Raw genomic sequence first — 19,172 nt, 5'->3', positions numbered from 1 at the left:
GCTAACCTCTTTTGAGAAAATTTGTCTTGCAGAGGAGCCCCCGTCTCGTAAGGTTTCCCTCTTATATAATCTTTTCCAGGAGAGTCAGACCCCAACACATGACTTCCCAACGTTTTTCTCAAGATGGGAGAGTGACTTGGGGATTTCTTTGTCCCATGAGGAAAGGGATAAGATTTTGCTGTTCACCTTTAGGACTTCGCTGTCGGCTGTGTCACAGGAGAGGAGTTACAAGGTTCTGTCGAGGTGGTATAGATGCCCCTGCCGGGTTCATGCTATGTTCCCGGTGATCCTGGATATTTGTTGGAGATGCACATCTGAAAAAGGGACTCGGTGAAATTTTTTAACACTTGGGCTTCATGGATTGTATTCAGAGAGACCCCGGAGTTGGACGTATGGTTGTCCAGGTCCTAACTCATATCTGGAGCCGACATGGAAGCGTTCGCTTAATGGTTGTTGCCCCTATCCTCTGGCCTGCTGTCGTGGCTTAAAGCCAATGTTGGTGACTCAATGATCTTCTCTCCACTACATGGGGCCTGGGGTCAGCCCGGGAGGGGTGTCGCATTCCTCATACTTAGCGTACCCTCTTACCTTCACCCGCTTTCCCTCCCCCCCCTCCTCCTCCCCTCCTTCCCCCCCCTTTTTTTTCTCTTCTTTCTTTTCCCCTCTTTCCGTTTCTTTAATTCTTTCTACTTCTACTTATTTCTTATACCTAATGACATTCTATACTAATATAAACGATTAAATATAGCTAGTAATGCTTGATTGCCTTTGCTGCTGTTTATATGTTTCAACTATGAAAAGTATCTTTGCTAACTTGAAAGTGTCATCGTTGGCATTGGCCAACTACATTTAAAACTTGCTGAGACTTTCTCTTTTTGTACGATCTATGGGTTGTACCCCGTTGAGCTTAATAACTGTTTCAGCACTGTACCATTGTTTGTATTGTTTATTTGCTTCAATAAACCTGATTTATAAAAAAAAAAAAAGCCAAAACATAAAAAATGATATAAATGAAGTATCGCTGTAATCATACTAACCCGAAGAATAAAGCTGCTTTATCAATTTTACCACACGCGGAACGGTATAATTGCTCTTTTTTGTTCATTCTGCCTCTCAAAAATCGGAATAAAAAGTGATCAAAAAATGTCATGTGCCCGAAATTGGTACCAATAAAAACATCAACTCGTCCCGCAAACAAACAAGACCTCACATGATTCTGTGGGCCAAAATGTGGATAAATTATAGCTCTCAAAATGTGGCGATGCAAAAACTATTTTTTTGCAAAAAACGGTGTCTCTTAGCGTGTGACAGCTGCCAAACAAAAACTCGCTATAAAAACCCGCTATAAATAGTAAATCAAACCCCCCTTTATCACCCTCTTAGTTAGGGAAAAATAAAATAAAAAAATGTATTTCCATTTTCCCATTAGGGTGAGGGTTGTGGCTATCGTTAGGGTTAGGGTTGGGGCTAAAGTTAGGGTTCGGATTATGTTTACGGTTGGGGTTAGGGTTGTCAGGGTTAGGGGTGTGGTTAGGGTTAGGCTGTGTTCACATTGAGTTTAGGTCGTCCGTTAGACGGACTACGTTACACCATGGCATAACGCGGTGTAACGTTGTTCGTTATCGCCGCCATTACTTCCTATGTCGTGCAATAGTGATGTGCCATCATTGAGTGACGGACCCCGAGACGCGGGCTGCAGCATTTCCAGGTCCGTCACCTCTAGCGCAGATAGAGCTAGCAGATGCTCTATCTGCGCTAGCGCGCTGCAAAACCAGCACTTTCGTTAACAGCAGCCTGTTAAACACATACGTTAACGGGCTGCTGTTAATGCAATGTGAACCCAGCCTTATGGTTAGGGTTGAGATTAGGGCTGGTATTAGGGTTAGGGGTGTGTTGGGTTAGGGGTGTGGTCACGGTTATTGTTAGGATTAGGAATGTGTTCGGGTTAGGGGTGTGGTTAGGGTTATGGTTGGGATTAGACTTAGGGGTGCATTGGGGTTAGGGTTGGGGTTAGAATTGGGGGGTTTCCACTGTTTAGGCACATCAGGGGCTCTCCATACACAACATGGCGTCCAATCTCAATTCTAGCCAATTCTGTGTTGAAAAAGTAAAATGGTGCTCCTTCCCTTCCGAGCTCTGCCGTGCGCCCAAACAGTGGTTCCCCCCCACATATGGGGTATCAAACAACTTTTGCAGTCCAATTTCTCCTGTTACCCTTGTGAAAATAAAAATTTGGGGGCTAAAATATCATTTTCGCATAAAAAAATATATTTTCTATTTTCACGGCTCTGCATTATAAACTTTAGCGAAACACTTGGGGGTTCAAAGTTCTCACAACACATCTAGATAAGTTCCTTGAGGGGTCTAGTTTCCAATATGGGGTCACTTGTGGGGGTTTCTACTCTTTAGGTAAATCAGGGGTTCTGCAAACACAACGTGACGCCCGCAGACCATCAAAGTCTGCATTCCAAAACAGCGCTCCTTCCCTTCCGAGCTCTGCCATAAGCCCAAACAGTGGTTCCCCCCCACATGAGGTATAAGTGTACTCAGGACAAATTGGACAACAACATTTGCAGTCCAATTTCTCCTGTTACCCTTGTGAAAATAAAATTTGGGGGCTAAAATATAATTTTCGTGGAAAAAAATATATTTTTTATTTTCACGGCGCTGCGTTATTAACTTTAGTGAAACAATTGGGGGTTCAAAGTGCTCACCACACATCTAGATAAGTTCCTTAGGGGGTTTACTTTCCAAAATGGGGTCACTTGTGGGGGGTTTCCACTGTTTAGGCACATCAGGGGCTCTCCAAACGCGACATGGTGTCCGATCTCAATTCCAGCCAATTTTGCATTGAAAATTCAAACTGCGCTCCTTCCCTTCCGAGCTCTGCCATGCGCCCAAACAGTGGTTTACCCCCACATATGGGGTATCAGCGTACTCAGGACAAATTTAACAACAACTTTTGGGGTCCAATTTCTCCTATTACTCTTGGGAAAATAAAAAATTTGGGGCGAAAAGATCATTTTTGTGAAAAAAATGATTTTTTTTCACGGCTCTACATTATAAACTTCTGTGAAGCACTTGGGGGTTCAAATTGCTCACCACACATCTAGATTAGTTCCTTAGGGGGTCTACATTCCAAAATGGTGTCACTTGTGGGGGATTTCCACTGTTTGTACAACGACTTTTGTGGTCCAACTTCTCCTGTTACCCTTGGTAAAATAAAACAAATTGGATCTGAAGTAAAAATTTTGTGAAAAAAGTTAAATGTTCAATTTTTTTTAAACATTCCAAAAATTCCTGTGAAGCACCTAGAGGGTTAATAAACTTCTTGAATGTGGTTTTGAGTACCTTAAGGGGTGCAGTTTTTAGAATGGTGTCACTTCTGGGCATTTTCCGTCATATAGGCCAGGGGTGTCAAACTGCATTCCTCGAGGGCTGCAAACAGGTCATGTTTTCAGGATTTCCTTGCATTGTACAGGTGATAATTTAATCACCTGCAGAGAATGATTCCAGCACCTTGTGCAATGCTAAGGAAATCTTGAAAACACGCATGGTTTGAGGCCCTCGAGGAATGCAGTTTGACACCCCTGTTATAGGCCCCTCAAAGTCACCTCAAGTCACCTCACCTCAAAGTCACCTCAATCCACACAGTTTTAAGCATGCCCTAAAAACTCATTTGTTCAGACTGGCCTACCGCCTCAATGCATTAACCTAACTATCCCTGTGTGGCCTATCATTAAAAAAAAAAAAAGAAGTTCCTCGTATCATGTTCTCATACACTTTATGCAGTTAATAGCCCTCTGTGTCTGTACTGTTACATACTTAGGCAGTTAACTGGTTCATGCAGCTTTACATGAACACCCGAGCCTTACACTATGGCTGGTCCGAATAACTAAAGCAATTGTTACCATCCACCTCTCGTGTCTCCCCTTTTCCTCATAGTTTCTAAGCTTGCGAGCAGGGCCCTCATTCCTCTTAGTATCTATTTTGAACTGTGATTTCTGTTATGCTGTAATGTCTATTGTCTGTACAAGTCCCCTCTATAATTTGTAAAGCGCTGCGGAATATGTTGGCGCTATATAAATAAAATTTATGTGTGAGGTGGTCCCTAAAAAAATGGTTTTGCAAATTTTGTTGTAAATATGAGAAATCACTGGTCAACTTTTAACCCTTATAACTTCCTAACAAAAAAAATTATGTTTCCAAAATTGTGCTAATGTAAAGCAGACATGTGGGTGATGTTATTTATTAACTATTTTGTATGATTTGACACTCTAATTTAAGGGCATAAAAACTAAAAGTTTAAAAATTGCAAAATTTTCTAAATTTTCGCCAAATTTCCATTTTACCACTATCATAAAGTGCAATATGTCACGAAAAAACAGCCTCAGAATCACCAGGATCCGTTGAAGCATTTAAGAGTTATGACCTCATAAAATGACAGTGGTCAGAATTTAAAAAAAAATGGCCTGGTCAGGAAGTTGAAAACAGGCTTCGGGGTGAAGGGGTTAATATTGATTTTGCAACAAGTTTGAAATGGGTTATCTGAAGCATCTCCTTTAGGCCACATAAAAACGATCAGTATTTGGTCAGTATGTAACATCAGAATTTGTAAGCCAAAATCAGCAGTCGAACAATCAGAGGAAATGTGCAACAGAAACACGTCACCACGTATTTTTCACTTCCACTCCTGATTTTGGCTAACAAAACCTTATGTAAAATACTGAATTAACACCTTGCTAATTACATGAGACAAGCTAATTTATTTTTATCTATTTATTTTACTCACTAATATAGCACCATTAATTCCACAGCACTCTACAGACATTATTACTGGCACTGTCCCCAAAGGGGCTCACAATCTAGATTGCTATCAGTATGTCTTTGGTGTGTGGGAGGAAACTGGAGAACCCTAATGAAACCCACGCAAACACAGGGAAAACATACAAACTCCTTGCAGACGTTGGCTTTGTTGCAAGGCTGCCGTGCTAGCCACTGAGCCACAGTGCTGCCCATCATTGGATTGTGAGCTCAGGAACTGTTCAGATCACATATCGAGAAACAAAAAAAATTGTTTAAGATGCAGTATACTGTGGAATATTTTATACATATGATTGAAATATATTTGCGTGCAATTTTGATCTTATTTGCTTTTCGCTAATAGATGTTTATTGGTAAACAGCATACACTTCCTAATCATTATTGAGTGCCCACACGTGATCAAAATGTATCCTGCAAAAATAAACAGTCAGAGGGCCAAAAATCAAATGTAATTAGTAGTGGTATTCTCCAGGATTCAGTGTGACCTGAAAGGTTAGCTGCTTGTGCCACATTGTTTGCTGTACGCCTGTATGCTGTTTTCCACACTGTGCATTCCGATCTGCTGCTTTCCACCATACCGCCAGAGTAAATAGAAGTTTAGCTCACCTATTCGCTGATAGTGAATAAATTATAATAAAGGACCAGGTGGTAGGTTCACGATAATCAAGGATGTAAATATGTTTATGTCTCATTCAGTGGACATATATATGTGTTCTTGAGCCAAACTATGCTTCCAGAATAGAATGATATGCTTAAATTATTCTGATCCAGAAACACACTCTCTGGTAATAGAATTCATTCAGGACAGGAAAATGGCTTCTCCCCTATGTGCATTATCTGATGGCTAAAGAGCTGTGATTGATCTGTAAAACATTTCTCACATTCTGAACATGAAAAAGACTTCTCCATTGTGTGAATTCTCTGATGTTTAAGAAGAGCTGATTTATCTGTAAAACGTTTCCTACATTCCAGACATGAGTATGGCTTCTCTCCTGTGTGAATTCTCTGATGTCTAACAAGCTGTGAATGAGCTGTAAAACATTTCCTACATTCCAGACATGAATATGGCTTCTCTCCTGTGTGAATTCTCCAGTGTCTAATAAGCTGTGAATGATCCGTAAAACATTTTTCACATTCTGAACATGAATAAGGCTTTTCCCCTGTGTGAGTTCTCTGATGTTTAAGAAAATTTGATTTGTGAGTAAAGTGTCTTCCACAATCTGGACATAAAAATGGTTTCTCCCCTGTATGAATTTTTTGATGTCTAATAAGAACCGATTTATCTGTAAAACATTTCCTACATTCTGAACATGGAAATGGCTTCTCCCCAGTATGAATTATCATATGTCTAATAAGTTTTGAGTGAGCTGCAAAATGTTTACCACATTCTAGGCATGAAAACGGCTTTTCCCCTGTGCGAGTTTCCAGATGAGATTTCTCTGTAAAATGTTTTTGACATTCTGAACATGTAAATTGTTTCTTTTTTGAATGAGTTTTCTGATGTTTAAGGAAATGTAATTTGTGGGTAAAGCATTTTCCACATTCTGGACATAAAAAGGATTTCTCTTCTATGTGAACTCTTTGATAGTCTCTATCCATTCTATTATTTTTAGCTTGTTTAACAGTCTGCGATGATTCAAAAGATAGCAACTGTCTAAGGGATTCAGATGACAGATCTTTAGTGTGAAGGGATTGTGGTATATCTGGGATAATAACATACTCTTCATATGTATCTGGTGTAATACCATGTTCATCTCCTGTAAAATCTGAAGATATCAGATGCCCCTCTGACCTCCTGGTACAGTCACCTGCCAAGAATAAAGCCAATTGTATTACTTTTTAATAATGCAGCCTTGAAATTATATTTTTAATTATATTAGAGATTGTCAAAAATATTTGCAGGACCCAAGTCCAGTGGCCATGTCGATAGTCCATGACCACCAGACTACAGCCCTGCGAATCTTGTCCTACCAGCCAGCATCCCTGGCTCTTCATTTGATTAATCCACTCATGAGATCATGCCTACGTTGAACCACAATGATGACATTATGCCAGGACGACTAATGAAATGAAGAGTCGGGAATACTTACTGAAAGAGAAGGGATCATCGGGCCATGATGTTTTGGCAAGGCTTATTATTTTTGGCCAACTGTAATTATTTTAAACATTTTTATACAAATTTTAGTAAAAATCAAATGACTAAGGCACCATTTAGACGTAACTCATACACAAAAAAGGATACATTTTTCATCAGAGTTTAATGAAACTGCATGTTAAATACCCCCCAAAAATCATATTACCATTTGATCACCTGTGCTACCTGGCTATGTGTAGCGTAACTGCTGATCCCCTATGCACGCCGGCCACAGTCTGCCTGGGGCTTTCAATACCTCTGCAACATTTATGCAGTGTCCAGGATGTCTCCTGCCAGACTGCAGCTTCCAGTGCCTATACTACCTGTACGCCTGTGGCTTCCAAGACATCTTCTGTCTGCCTGTGGCGTCCAGTACCTCTGCTACCTGCACATGGTCATCAGGACACATCTGGTCTGCTTGTGGCTTCCAGTACCTCAGTTATGTCTGCCTGCAGTTTGCAGTACCTCTACAACCTGTCTAAGGTCTTCAGGATATCTCCTGCCTGCCTATGGCTTACAGTATCTTAACTATCTGTTGGCCTAAGTCTTCCAGTACCTCTGCTAACGGTCTTCTGTCTGCTTTCTATGTTCTGCGTGCTTCACCCATCTGCTGCACCGATGCCCATTGCCCTTGGGCCCATTTGGACTTTGGGCTTAGAGGTCCCACCTCACCAGGTAAGCCTTTGACACTGGTCCTGGTGCTGAATACAAGGTCAAAGAAATTGAACCTTACAGTGCGTATTGAAATATTAGAATACTCACTTTACTGATTCCCTGAAGTTGCTCTTAAAATGCCTTCCAACTACCTCACCAGTCTCTGTAATATTTTTTCTGAATGGAAAAACACGTGACTACTGGAGTCAATCACAGGAGTGACCCATGGATCTCTGCTAGGGCCAATTATTGGATGCATCAAACACATGCCTTTAAATCCAGCACAGAATATTAAAAAATGCATAGAGATAAAACCTGATTTTTTTGTGCGTGGAAAAAAGCTCCAGTTTGCAATTTTCACATCAAAAATAGAACCCAAAGCCCAATAACAATGTAACATGTGGTAAAATGAAAAAAAATCATAATTGTAGCAGTTAGTGACTACTATGCAATTAGTATTTAGTATGCAAGAGACGAAATGTAAGAACAAGTCACACGAATAATCATATTATATGCACAATCATGGAGCACAAATAAATACCCATAATGGATTTGTGTTCCCTCTGGGATGGAGACAACCCCGACCTGCGCTTCCAGCGCTGATTGCTTTTTAGGTTATACTCACCCATGCGGTTATCTGTGGGAATCTCCTCTTTATACCGCTCATCACCCCTCACATATGTCTCTGTAGTATTAATGTGCGGCAGATCTTCACACTGAAACAAACATTGTAAGAGTCAAAGAGAGATAAAGATTCCGTGTGTAATGATTTAGAATGACAGAAAAGATTATAAATGAATGACTATCGCAAATGACAGCAGTAGTCATCACATAGCTGCAGATCTTCTGTGTAATTTCAACATGTCAGCTCCTGACTGTAACCAACAGTCTCAATAACCAGAAAATCATGAAAATATAAATATGATCAGCTTTATTCTGTCATCTCTACCAGGTATAAAACATGCACTGAATGGCCACATTATTAGAGAAGCCCATCATGTAGTACATAGGACCTTCCCTGGCATTTAAACTCCAGAGCATTGCCATGTCATCTATACCAGTAAGAATTGATTGTTCTGCAAGAATATTGGCCAATGTTGAAAGGACAGCTGTGATGCTGAGTCACTTCTCAATGACAAGCCGTGAGCCGGGATAGGCAAGTAGCCCGCGGTCAATAAACAGGAGGGTACATGATAAACAGAGAGAAGAGATAAAGACGTAGTCAGGTAATGGTCAGAACGAGGTCCAAGGTCAGGCAGCGATAAATCAACAAACAAGGCACTAGGCACAGGGAAAACAAACCACACAGAGATGAAGCTACGGCTGACACCTACTTGGGACTGCCAACCCAGGTACATAGCAGAGTAATCAAGGGAACAGGGAGCATCTGGAGACAGCTGAGCACCTCCCAGTCTCATGTTAGACAGCAAAGCTGTCAATAAAGACACAGCCACCTCAGCATGCCCCTGCAATACACTGGACAACTGAGCTGTCAATCACTGCACAAACAGCTCAGCACGCCCCTGCACCAGACTGAACAACTGAGCTATCAATCACTGCATCCTAAGACAAACTGAGTTGTGGAATCATTACAACAGCTTTGTGCAATAGTCAAATTGTTGCATAGTTTGGTAGCAGAAGAAACTTGTGAGAGTAGATTATATGGGGTAATTCAACTTTTATCTACACAGAACATGAGGTACATGCATTGGCTTCTTAATACAGCATAACAGGAAGTCTGAAGGACCTTTTACCAGAGAGAAAGTAAAACCAAAGAACAACAAGTATATGCATTACATTCAACTAAGCACATAGCAGTAACATCGCCATCTACTGACAGAAAAGTGTAAACTCCACCTGCACACAAATAAGTCTGTACCTGTTGCATATCTGACAACACCCTTGCTCAACAGTAAGGACTTTTTCAGTTAAGCCTAATTTCTTCATCAGTCTCTGATATCTTTCAGCATTCAGTGCCTTTGTGAAAATATCTGCTGTCATATCTTCAGTTGGGCAGCACTCTAAAGTTACGATTCCTTGTTCCTGGTGATCTCTCAAGAAATGAAATTTCACATCAATGTGTTTAGTTCTTGGATTAACGCTTTCCATCTGAGCAAGAACTAGACATCCTTGATTGTCCTCATACATCTATGTTGGCCCCAACTGTTGTTGTCCTAAGTCTGTTAGAAGCTGTCTTAACCATAGAACTTCTTGACTGGCATGTGCTGCGGTGACATATTCTGCTTCTGTCGACAACAGTGTTACTATAGATTGTTTCTTACTAGACCAACTAATTGGTCCACCTGAGAGAAAGAAAAGATAGCCAATGGTAGATTTCCTGTCAATTGGATCTCTAGCCCAGTCTGCATCAACGTGTCCAGTTAAAATGCATTTCTCACTTGCCGTTTAGTTTTAGTTTAATGCTGCTTGTCCCTTTAAATTATTGGATTAACCTCTTCACTGCATTCCAATCCATTTTGTTTGGCTTTGACACCTTCCTGCTCAAAATTCCCACTGCTACTGCAATGTCTGGCCTTGTAACAGTTGCAAGATATAAGAATTTTCCTGTTGCCTGTCTGTATTGTTCATTATTTGGTAACAGATTCTGTTCACTATTTATTTCCTTCAGATAGTTGGTTTCCATTGGAGACTTTATTGGATTTGCATCTTTCAATCCAAATGGTTCGATTATGTCTTGAATCATGCAATTTTGATTAAGAAGGAAACTCCCATCTTCTTCTCTTTCTATCTGTATTCCTAGATACTGTTTCACATTTCCCAGATCTTTGATTTCGAAGTTTTGATCCGAAGTTTTCACAATCTCTGCATCATCCTTTTCTTTTTTAAAACAAACTAAAATATCGTCCACATATATCAGCACATAGATCCATCTGTCAGTCTCTTTGTATATAGACAAGGATCAGCTTGGTAGGCACGGTACCGCATAGGGAATGTGCCTCTGACTGCGGAGCCCCTTATAGACGAAGCCAATAAGAACACCGTGCAGTGCCAATTCCCCCCTCACACTACTCCCACAGGTGATGCACTAATTGGGACGCCCAGCTGAACAACGGGAGGAGAGAGGAAGGGGCGTCCGGCCACACCCACAAGGGTTAAATCCAGGTGCCGGGGTCAGTTCCTTCCTCTTTCCACCCGGCTGATCCTCTGGAAGCAATTGTCCCGGAAATCCCGTCTGCCATGTCCGACCCCATGATCGAGGCCATACAGCGGAGAGCTGCACAGGAAGGTGAGCAATGGTTGCGATCGCTTATTTCTGGCCTGGGTGCTCACCTTCCTGTGCCCTCTCCTCACCCCCTAGCCTCACCTCAAGCCTCCTCGCCGTCCCCCAGGGCTTCGTCCTCCCAGACACTGTCCCCCAGGGCCTCATCCTCTCCTGCCGCCCTGGGGCTAACAACCCCCCCCTCCCCTGCCCGCAGACCTCGGTGTCTCCCGGAGCACCGCTGCTCCCTCTCCGGGACTGACTGTACCCGCTCCCCTGTCCGCGGAGCCACCTCTGTCCATCGCTGGAGCGGCGGGCTGTTCCTCCTCCTCCACCCCGCCGGGGCTTCAGCCCTCTGCCACCGGCGCTCCTCTCGCCGCTGCAGCGCTTCCCCCGGGCAGACGCTCGGGGCGTTCCTCACGCCCCCCCCCCCCAACCGCCTGCGTGTCGGCGGGGAGCCGGCGGTTACAGGCCGCCGCGCTCTTCCAGCCGCCCCGTCCTCGCTGGGCGCCGCCGCACGCCGCGAGGAGCCGCAGCACCGTGCCCGTCCGCGCTGCCCCCCTCTTCCTACAAACACGCAGGCCCCGGTCACTTCCGGTCCCTGCTTTGTAGACCGGGGCCCGGCGCTCGTGGAGCAAGCCCTGCACTTCCCAAGGATGCAGGCCCGCCCCATCTCCCAGAGCGCACCGCGGGCCGGCAGGGACACGCCCACTCCCACTTCCTACCTGCAGGCCCGGAGCTCTGGGCATCAGGAGGGACCGCACACCGCCCCCATTAACTCTGCGGTGCGCCAGCCGCTCGGCAGGCCCCCCGCAGCTACAGGCAGATCCCCCTCCCTGCTGCCTGCTCCACATGCAGCTGCACTCTCAGCGACCGCAGCGCTAGCCTGGGGGGCCCCCGCCCACCAAATCATCCAGAGGGGTGCTTCACAGGCTGCGCTGTCTGGTCTCCCCAGTCAGCTCCCTCTCAGCCACCCCGCGCCCCAGCACAGATCATCTGCCAACCGCGGCCTGGCCCACAACGCCCTTCCGTCAGGCATCGCTGCAATGCCCGCACGGGGGTTCGTGGGGTCAGGCCTATCCCCCTACAACGCGGTCGCGGAGCGCGCCGATCGGGCCATCTCGTCCGACCGGCGCGCTCCACGACCAGTACAGTATAGCACAAACACGTGCGCATGCAACACACGCACCCCACTAATAAACGGCGCGCCACCGACACCCCCATACACCCAGACGCAAACGGAGCTGCTTAGGGCTGTGTTCGCACTTTGCAGATGTTGCTGCGGAGCCACAGCGGATTTGACCACTGCGGATCTGCAGCAGTTTCCCATGAGTTTGCAGTACAATGTAAACCTATGGGAAACAAAAAACGCTGTGCACATGCTGCGGAAAAAAACGTGCGGAAACGCAGCGGATTACATTCCGCAGCATGTCACTTCTTTTCTGCGGATTTTGACCTGCTCCAATAGGAAACTGCAGATGAAAATCCGCAGAAGAAACCGCAGTAAAGACCGCAATAAATCCGCAGTGGAAGCCGCGACGGGTTTTCACTGCGGATTTTGGAATTCTGCTGCGGAAAAATCCGCAGTGGAATCCGCAAGGTGTGAACATAGCCTAATACTCCCTCCACGGTCCCCCCACACACACACCCCCGGCGGCTAACTTCGTTGCGTTATCGCCAATGCCTTCACCCCGCCCCACACCGCCAGCTATGGCACACAGCCAGCGCGCCTCCATAACATCCCCTAACCACGACAGTCACAGGCGCATACGCCGCAGACCATCCCCATCCTCCTCCGAAGATTCACAGCATTACATCCACGGCACCCCAAATCCCCACCATTACCCCCACAGGCACCGCACACATACGTAACGCCACAGATCCCAGTCCGCTAGGTGGCGCTCACCGTCCACATCGGGACAGTCTGACAGTTCCGAGTGCCGCGAGAGGCGGTACCATAGAAGACGGCGCTCACCCCGAGGATCCATCGGGGCTGGAGCGACGCCAACAGCGGTAACCGCTCAGCCTCATATTGACATGGCGGGAGCGACACCATTAGCGGTAACGGCTCAGCCTCACATTAACATGGCGGGAGCGACACCATTAGCGGTAACGGCTCAGCCTCACATTAACATGGCGGGAGCGACACCATTAGCGGTAACGGCTCAGCCTCACACTAACATGGCGGGAGCGACACCATTAGCGGTAACGGCTCAGCCTCACATTAACATGGCGGGAGCGACACCATTAGAGGTAACGGCTCAGCAACACATCAACATGGCGGGAGCGACACCATCAGCGGTAACCGCTCAGCCACACGACGAGCCACGGCCGTCAATGGTCCCAGCTTTGGCTACCGGCAGGGGATACCTACCCTCAGGTCCCCGGGCTACCAATCTACCTTCCTGGGCTTCCTGCCAGCAAGTTACTACTACGACGGGAGTCGGAGTACCTCCACCACCGGGAGACACTCGGCCTGCGTTAGACAGCGGTAAGAGCTCTAAATCGAGCGAGCATCACGCCATACACATTACAGGGGAAGGAGAATTAGCATCCACTATTAGGGCGCTGGTCCACCAGCTGACTCGCCCTGCTGGACCAACCGACACAAGGACAGCTCAATCGGCTAGCCTTCACAAAGACGCATTTTTCTGCGGAATTAGTCCCCTAGGTACACACGTTGAACCAGAGATATAGCAGAAAATATGGGATAACGATTACGGGGATATATGGTCGCTATTGTCAGAAGACCAACAATCCGTAGATAAGGAGCGGAGGACAGGATTCGAAAGAAACAGACCTAAGTTCGTTCCCTTGGCTATGTCTCTATCCTAATAAAGAGGCCGCGCGGCAACTCGATTTCGGCTTTAAATCCGGTTTCTTTATCCCCTTTAACTTTAGTCACGAGACGAAATCAGCAGATAATCTTAAATCCGCTCGAGAATTTCCCGAGATCTTACGTACAAAAAGAGATAGAGCTAGGCAGGATGGCGGGCCCATTTACATCACTGCCATTCAGTAATTTTAGAATCTCACCCCTGGGCATCGTCCCTAAAAAAGAACCGGGAAAATATCGGTTAATCCATCACCTCTCATACCCTAAAGGCGATTCGGTTAACGACGCGATACTCCCAGAAGAGGCATCAGTAACCTATGCTTCGTTTGACAGGGCAGTCGAGCTCGTGCGGACTGCTGGGCCCATGAGCCTACCGATGGGCTGCTCCATCTCCTGTCACTACTTCGAGCTGTTCAGCACTTTTCTTGACTGGGTAGTGCGTCACAAAACCGGCAGCAATTCGACGGTCCACTACCTCGACGATTTCCTGTTCGTCAGGCCAAAAGACTCGAAACTCTGCTATTTCCTCCTACAAAAAATTTAAATTTCTAGCCAATCACTTCGGCGTACCTCTCTCAACGAAAAAAACGGTTGGCCCGTGTAATGTGCTGCCTTTCCTGGGCATAGAGATAGACACCAACGCAATGGTATTTAGATTGCCAGAGGATAAATTGCTGAAAACGCTGCCAACGGTCGAAGATTTCTGCGGGGTTAAAAAAGTCACCCTCCAACAGATGCAGTCCCTGCTAGGTTTGCTCAATTTTGCTTGCCGCGTAATGCCAGTGGGCAGAACCTTTTCACGCCGTTTATCGCTGGCGACGAAGGGCATCTCCCAGCCAGGCCATAGAATTAGGCTTACTCGCACACTGAAGGAAGATTTACTAGTCTGGAAAACATTCCTAAATTCCTACAACGGCCATACTTGCCTCATGTCTCAAGAAACGCCAAGCGAAGAGCTGGGGCTAGCAGCGGGTGGAAACCTCAGAGACGGGTTTGTGGCAATCTACCAAGACCAATGGTGCAAAGCGGGCTGGCCAGCCTCATGGGCCGCCGCCAATTGGGGCCGCGACCCAGCCCTGCTAGAAGTCTTTGCGATCGTAGCGGCAGTGGAGCTCTGGGGCGCACAACTAGAGAACAGGAACATAAGATTCTCCACAAAACACCCCGGCACAGCAAAGAGCTTGAACAGCATGTCTTCTGCATCCCCACCTTTACTCGCGCTGCTACGCCGCCTGGCATTACTATGCCTGAGACACAACATCTGGTGTCGCGCCACATTTAAGTCGGTTGATAATAACCTTGTTAACGCTCTGTTGTTTTCCGATTGGCAGGCCTCCAAAGCTATCCTTCCGACCGCGCATCCATCGGGTGCCCAGTGTCCAACACTCCTTTTGGACACAGTAGCCAATCAATGATGCCACTGATCCGCGCATCAGTTACGCCGGCTACCTGGCAGGTTTACGGTAAGGCGTGGGACGAGTGGTGCTCACTAATTCACGGAAGACCAGTTGATAGGTGTGACCGGGCGAGATGCGAAGTGCTGGTCGATCTTTTGAACTTGCTCAGGCAAAGAGGCACGTCGGGAACATCGGCGCAGCGCCATCTCTCGGGAATAGCGTTTTTCTTCCAGCTTTTGGGGTGGGCAGACGTGACTAAATACTTTTTCATCAGACAAGCCGTAAAAGGCTGGAAAAGGCTCCAACCCAGTCAGGAGTGCCGTCGCCCCATTTCTTTGAGATTACTACACGATATTATCACGATTTCCCCTTCGGTATACACCTCCCATTACGAGTCAGTCCTAGTGTCTGCCGCGTTTGCCATCGCATTTTTCGGGGCGCTTCGGATCAGCGAGCTGGTACCACGGTCAAAAACCTCACTAGACGGCGGACTAATCGACGAAGACCTCGTCATATGTAACAGTGCACTGCGCATTAGGGTGCGCAAATCGAAATGCGATCCCGCCGGGAGAGGGACGTGGGTCCTCGTTAAATCGTCGGATGGCCCCGTATGCCCACTAAACGTAGTGAAAAAATACACGGCTATGAAATGCGCGGGTAGATTTTTTCTGTCTCACGCCGATGGCTCTCCCCTTACCAAATACCAGTTCCACACAATTTTTACTCGATGTCTCGAAGCCGCTAGCGTCGATCCGTCAGAATACGGGACACATTCTTTTCGTATAGGGGCTGCCACCGAGGCGGCTAAGGCTGGCATCCCCGAGGCTGAAGTTCAGCGTTTAGGTCGATGGAAATGCTTCACCAGATACATAAGACCCGACCTGCTTAAGTAACATATCTTGTCTTTTCCAGGCGCTAAAAAACCTGCAGTTTGGGTGGTTGGACATTCATACATCTACTGGGCAAAGAAGCGGGCCAAACATCGGCCCGGGGGCGTGAATCTAGGTTTCAGGAACGTTGTGGTCAACTGGAGAGGGATAATAGGCCTACAGTGGCCAAAAAATCTTCCCAGAAGTCATCAACATTGCTAAAAGGGCCAGAAGGCCGGTGATACTAGTCTTGCACGCTGGTGGCAACGATCTGGGAAAACGGAGAGGTATTGACCTAATTTCAACGATGACAGCTGATATCGAGCGTTTCTTCCACCTACTGCCCGATATGATACCTGTGTGGTCGGAGTTGGTGCCGCGAGCGGTCTGGCATGGGGCTAAGGACCCAAAGGGCTTAGAACGATCAAGAAAAAAGATCAACCTTAGAGTGGCAAGATTTGTAAAATCAAAATTCGGCATTGTAGTTCGCCACTACCAACTGGAAGGCGACAAATCAGGACTGCTGAGGCCCGACGGCATTCATCTCACGGACATTGGGGCTTGATATATTTTTGTCAGGTTTACAAGACGGAATCGAACAGGCCCTAATGCTGATCGGTGGGGGTCGGAGTCACGTGTAGGTAGTACATATGATCCTCCGTGGCGGAAGTGGAGGGAGGGGCGAAGCTTCGTAGCCGCTCATTGTCTGGCCGCCTGTCGGTCGCAGACTGGGCCCACGGCGATGAGCCCGTTGCGAAATGTAATTTGCCCCTCCCTGCTTATCAAATTAATAAACTGTGACCGACTAGTTCAACCCATCTAAGCCTGTTCGTGTTATCTTTTCGGGATTGGTGGTAGGGGGGAAGGCACTATTTACGACACACGGGTCTCCGTAGTCTGGTAGGCACGGTACCGCATAGGGAATGTGCCTCTGACTGCGGAGCCCCTTATAGACGAAGCCAATAAGAACACCGTGCAGTGCCAATTCCCCCCTCACACTACTCCCACAGGTGATGCACTAATTGGGACGCCCAGCTGACCAACGGGAGGAGAGAGGAAGGGGCGTCCGGCCACACCCACAAGGGTTAAATCCAGGTGCCGGGGTCAGTTCCTTCCTCTTTCCCCCCGGCTGATCCTCTGGAAGCAATTGTCCCACCCTCCCTCCCTTACATATTTGCTAATGTTTTTGTGACGTTTTATTAAAATATTTTTTATATACTTGAACCTTAATGCTGACAATAATTATACTGTTAATTTTAAGTCACAGCGGAAGTGGAGGGAGGGGCGAAGCTTCGTAGCCGCTCATTGTCTGGCCGCCTGTCGGTCGCAGACTGGGCCCACGGCGATGAGCCCGTTGCGAAATGTAATTTGCCCCTCCCTGCTTATCAAATTAATAAACTGTGACCGACTAGTTCAACCCATCTAAGCCTGTTCGTGTTATCTTTTCGGGATTGGTGGTAGGGGGGAAGGCACTATTTACGACACACGGGTCTCCGTAGTCTTGCTTCTTTGAAAATGTTCATGTATGAGTACTTCTGTGATTTTATCATTCCATACTTTAGCGGCTTGTTTTAAACCATATATACTTTTCCGTAGCTTACAAACCATGCTTGGTTTCCTTTTATCCTTGAATCCTGGGGGTTTTCCATGTAAATGTTTTCTGTTAAGTCTCCATTCAGAAATGCTGCCTTTACAACCAGATGTTTCAACTGCATTTGTTTTGTGTCTGTAACTGCAAAGTTCTGGTGCAAATGTCTCATCATAGTCTTCTCCATATTTCTGAGAATAGCCTTTAGCTATGAGTCTTGCTCGGTATCGATCAGCTGTGCCTTCTGCTTGGTATTTTACTTTAAAAACTCATTTACATCCTATAGCCTTTTTTTCTTTTGGTAGTTAATTTGGTAATAAGATGTAGGTTCATAAATTGTATTTGTACTTGCCTTGTATGAAAGACGTTGAGGTGGTTTTCGCTTGTTTCCTCTTATTGAGCGGCTTGTTCTCTATCTATATGGAGCTGTATCTCTTGACTTCCAATTTTTTTGATTTTCATTGATTTTCACTTCTTTCTTATCAGATGTTCCTGCAGTTAAATCACTGTTGTTTCTCTCATTCGTTGTTTCCAGTGATGTCATTATGTCATCATTTAGATCTTCAATGAATGTTACACTGTTACTCAATGTGATTCTGTTTGTCTTGGGATCTAGGATTCTGTATCCTTTGCAATTGTCACTATATCCGACAAATATTCCTTCAATGGCTCTGTTTTGAAGTTTGGAGCGTAATTCTTCTGGAATAAACAGGAAAACTTTGCAACCAAAAACTCTTAAATGATTCACACTTGGTTTCTTATCTTGCCACAGTTCATATGTTTTTTTTTCAGTTTACTTTAGCTGTCATTGCTGCTTCACCCCAGTATTTCTCTGGTAGTTTGGAGTCTGTTAGCATACATCTTATCATTTCACTCAGAGTTCTGTTTTTCCTTTCTGCCACCTTGTTCTGCTCAGGTGTGTATGGAACAGTCTTTTGATGCTCTATTCCATTCTGTCTTAAGTAGTTTTCCATTTGGTGTCCTGTAAATTCACCTCCATTATCACTTCTGATGATTGGCTTCCTCTGAAACTTGTTATTTGACTTTGTCACACAGTCTTCTAATTTTTCAAAAACTTTACTTTTGTTCTTTATTAAGTACTTGACTGTGTATCTTGAGTAGTCATCTATGAAGGTCACCATATATCTATTACCTCCTGGTGTGGTCACTTTCATGGGTCCACATACATCAGTGCGTAGCAAGTCAAGTGGTCTTGTGCTTTTTCTCTCACTCTCTTTAGGTATAGATATTCTTGTAGCTTTAGATTTTATACAACATTCACATTTTACGGTAATTGAGCAATCAGATATCAATAGGTCTTTTGTCAAAGTCTTCTTTTGTAACACCATTATAGTCTCAGGATGCCTGTGACCTAGACGTCTATGCCACATTTGAATACAATTCTTGTGATCATGTGTACATAACTTCATCTGTTCCTTTGATGTTTTTAGATGATATAATTGTTTACCTGCTTTGACATTATTATCTTTTCTTCCGCTAGGATTGTACAATTATCATCTTTGAATTTTACAGCAAGTCCTTTGGCTGTCAGACGCTTTACAGATAACAATCCTCCTTCTAGTCCTGGAACATATAACACATACTTTACTAGTCATTTTAAATTATGCCCAAATCTATCAGGACAGATTA

General features: G+C 45.6%; 1 protein-coding gene across 1 annotated transcript in view; it reads right to left on the bottom strand.

The window, feature by feature from the left end:
* LOC138664113 (zinc finger protein 665-like) overlaps window positions 1-19,172 on the bottom strand; it is a 53,648-nt gene that overhangs the window by 30,357 nt on the left and 4,119 nt on the right. The window contains exons 5-6 of the mRNA XM_069750539.1: window positions 8,238-8,328; window positions 5,678-6,632 (exon numbers count right to left, since the gene is read on the bottom strand). Of these exons, the coding sequence (XP_069606640.1) occupies window positions 5,678-6,632; window positions 8,238-8,328 (1,046 nt within the window). The remainder of the gene's footprint in view (window positions 1-5,677; window positions 6,633-8,237; window positions 8,329-19,172) is intronic.

The sequence above is a fragment of the Ranitomeya imitator genome, chromosome 2, assembly GCF_032444005.1.
Source record: "Ranitomeya imitator isolate aRanImi1 chromosome 2, aRanImi1.pri, whole genome shotgun sequence".
Lineage (NCBI taxonomy): Eukaryota > Metazoa > Chordata > Amphibia > Anura > Dendrobatidae > Ranitomeya > Ranitomeya imitator.
The sequence above is the reverse complement of the archived record's forward strand: the minus strand, read 5'-3'. Positions and strand labels throughout refer to the sequence as shown.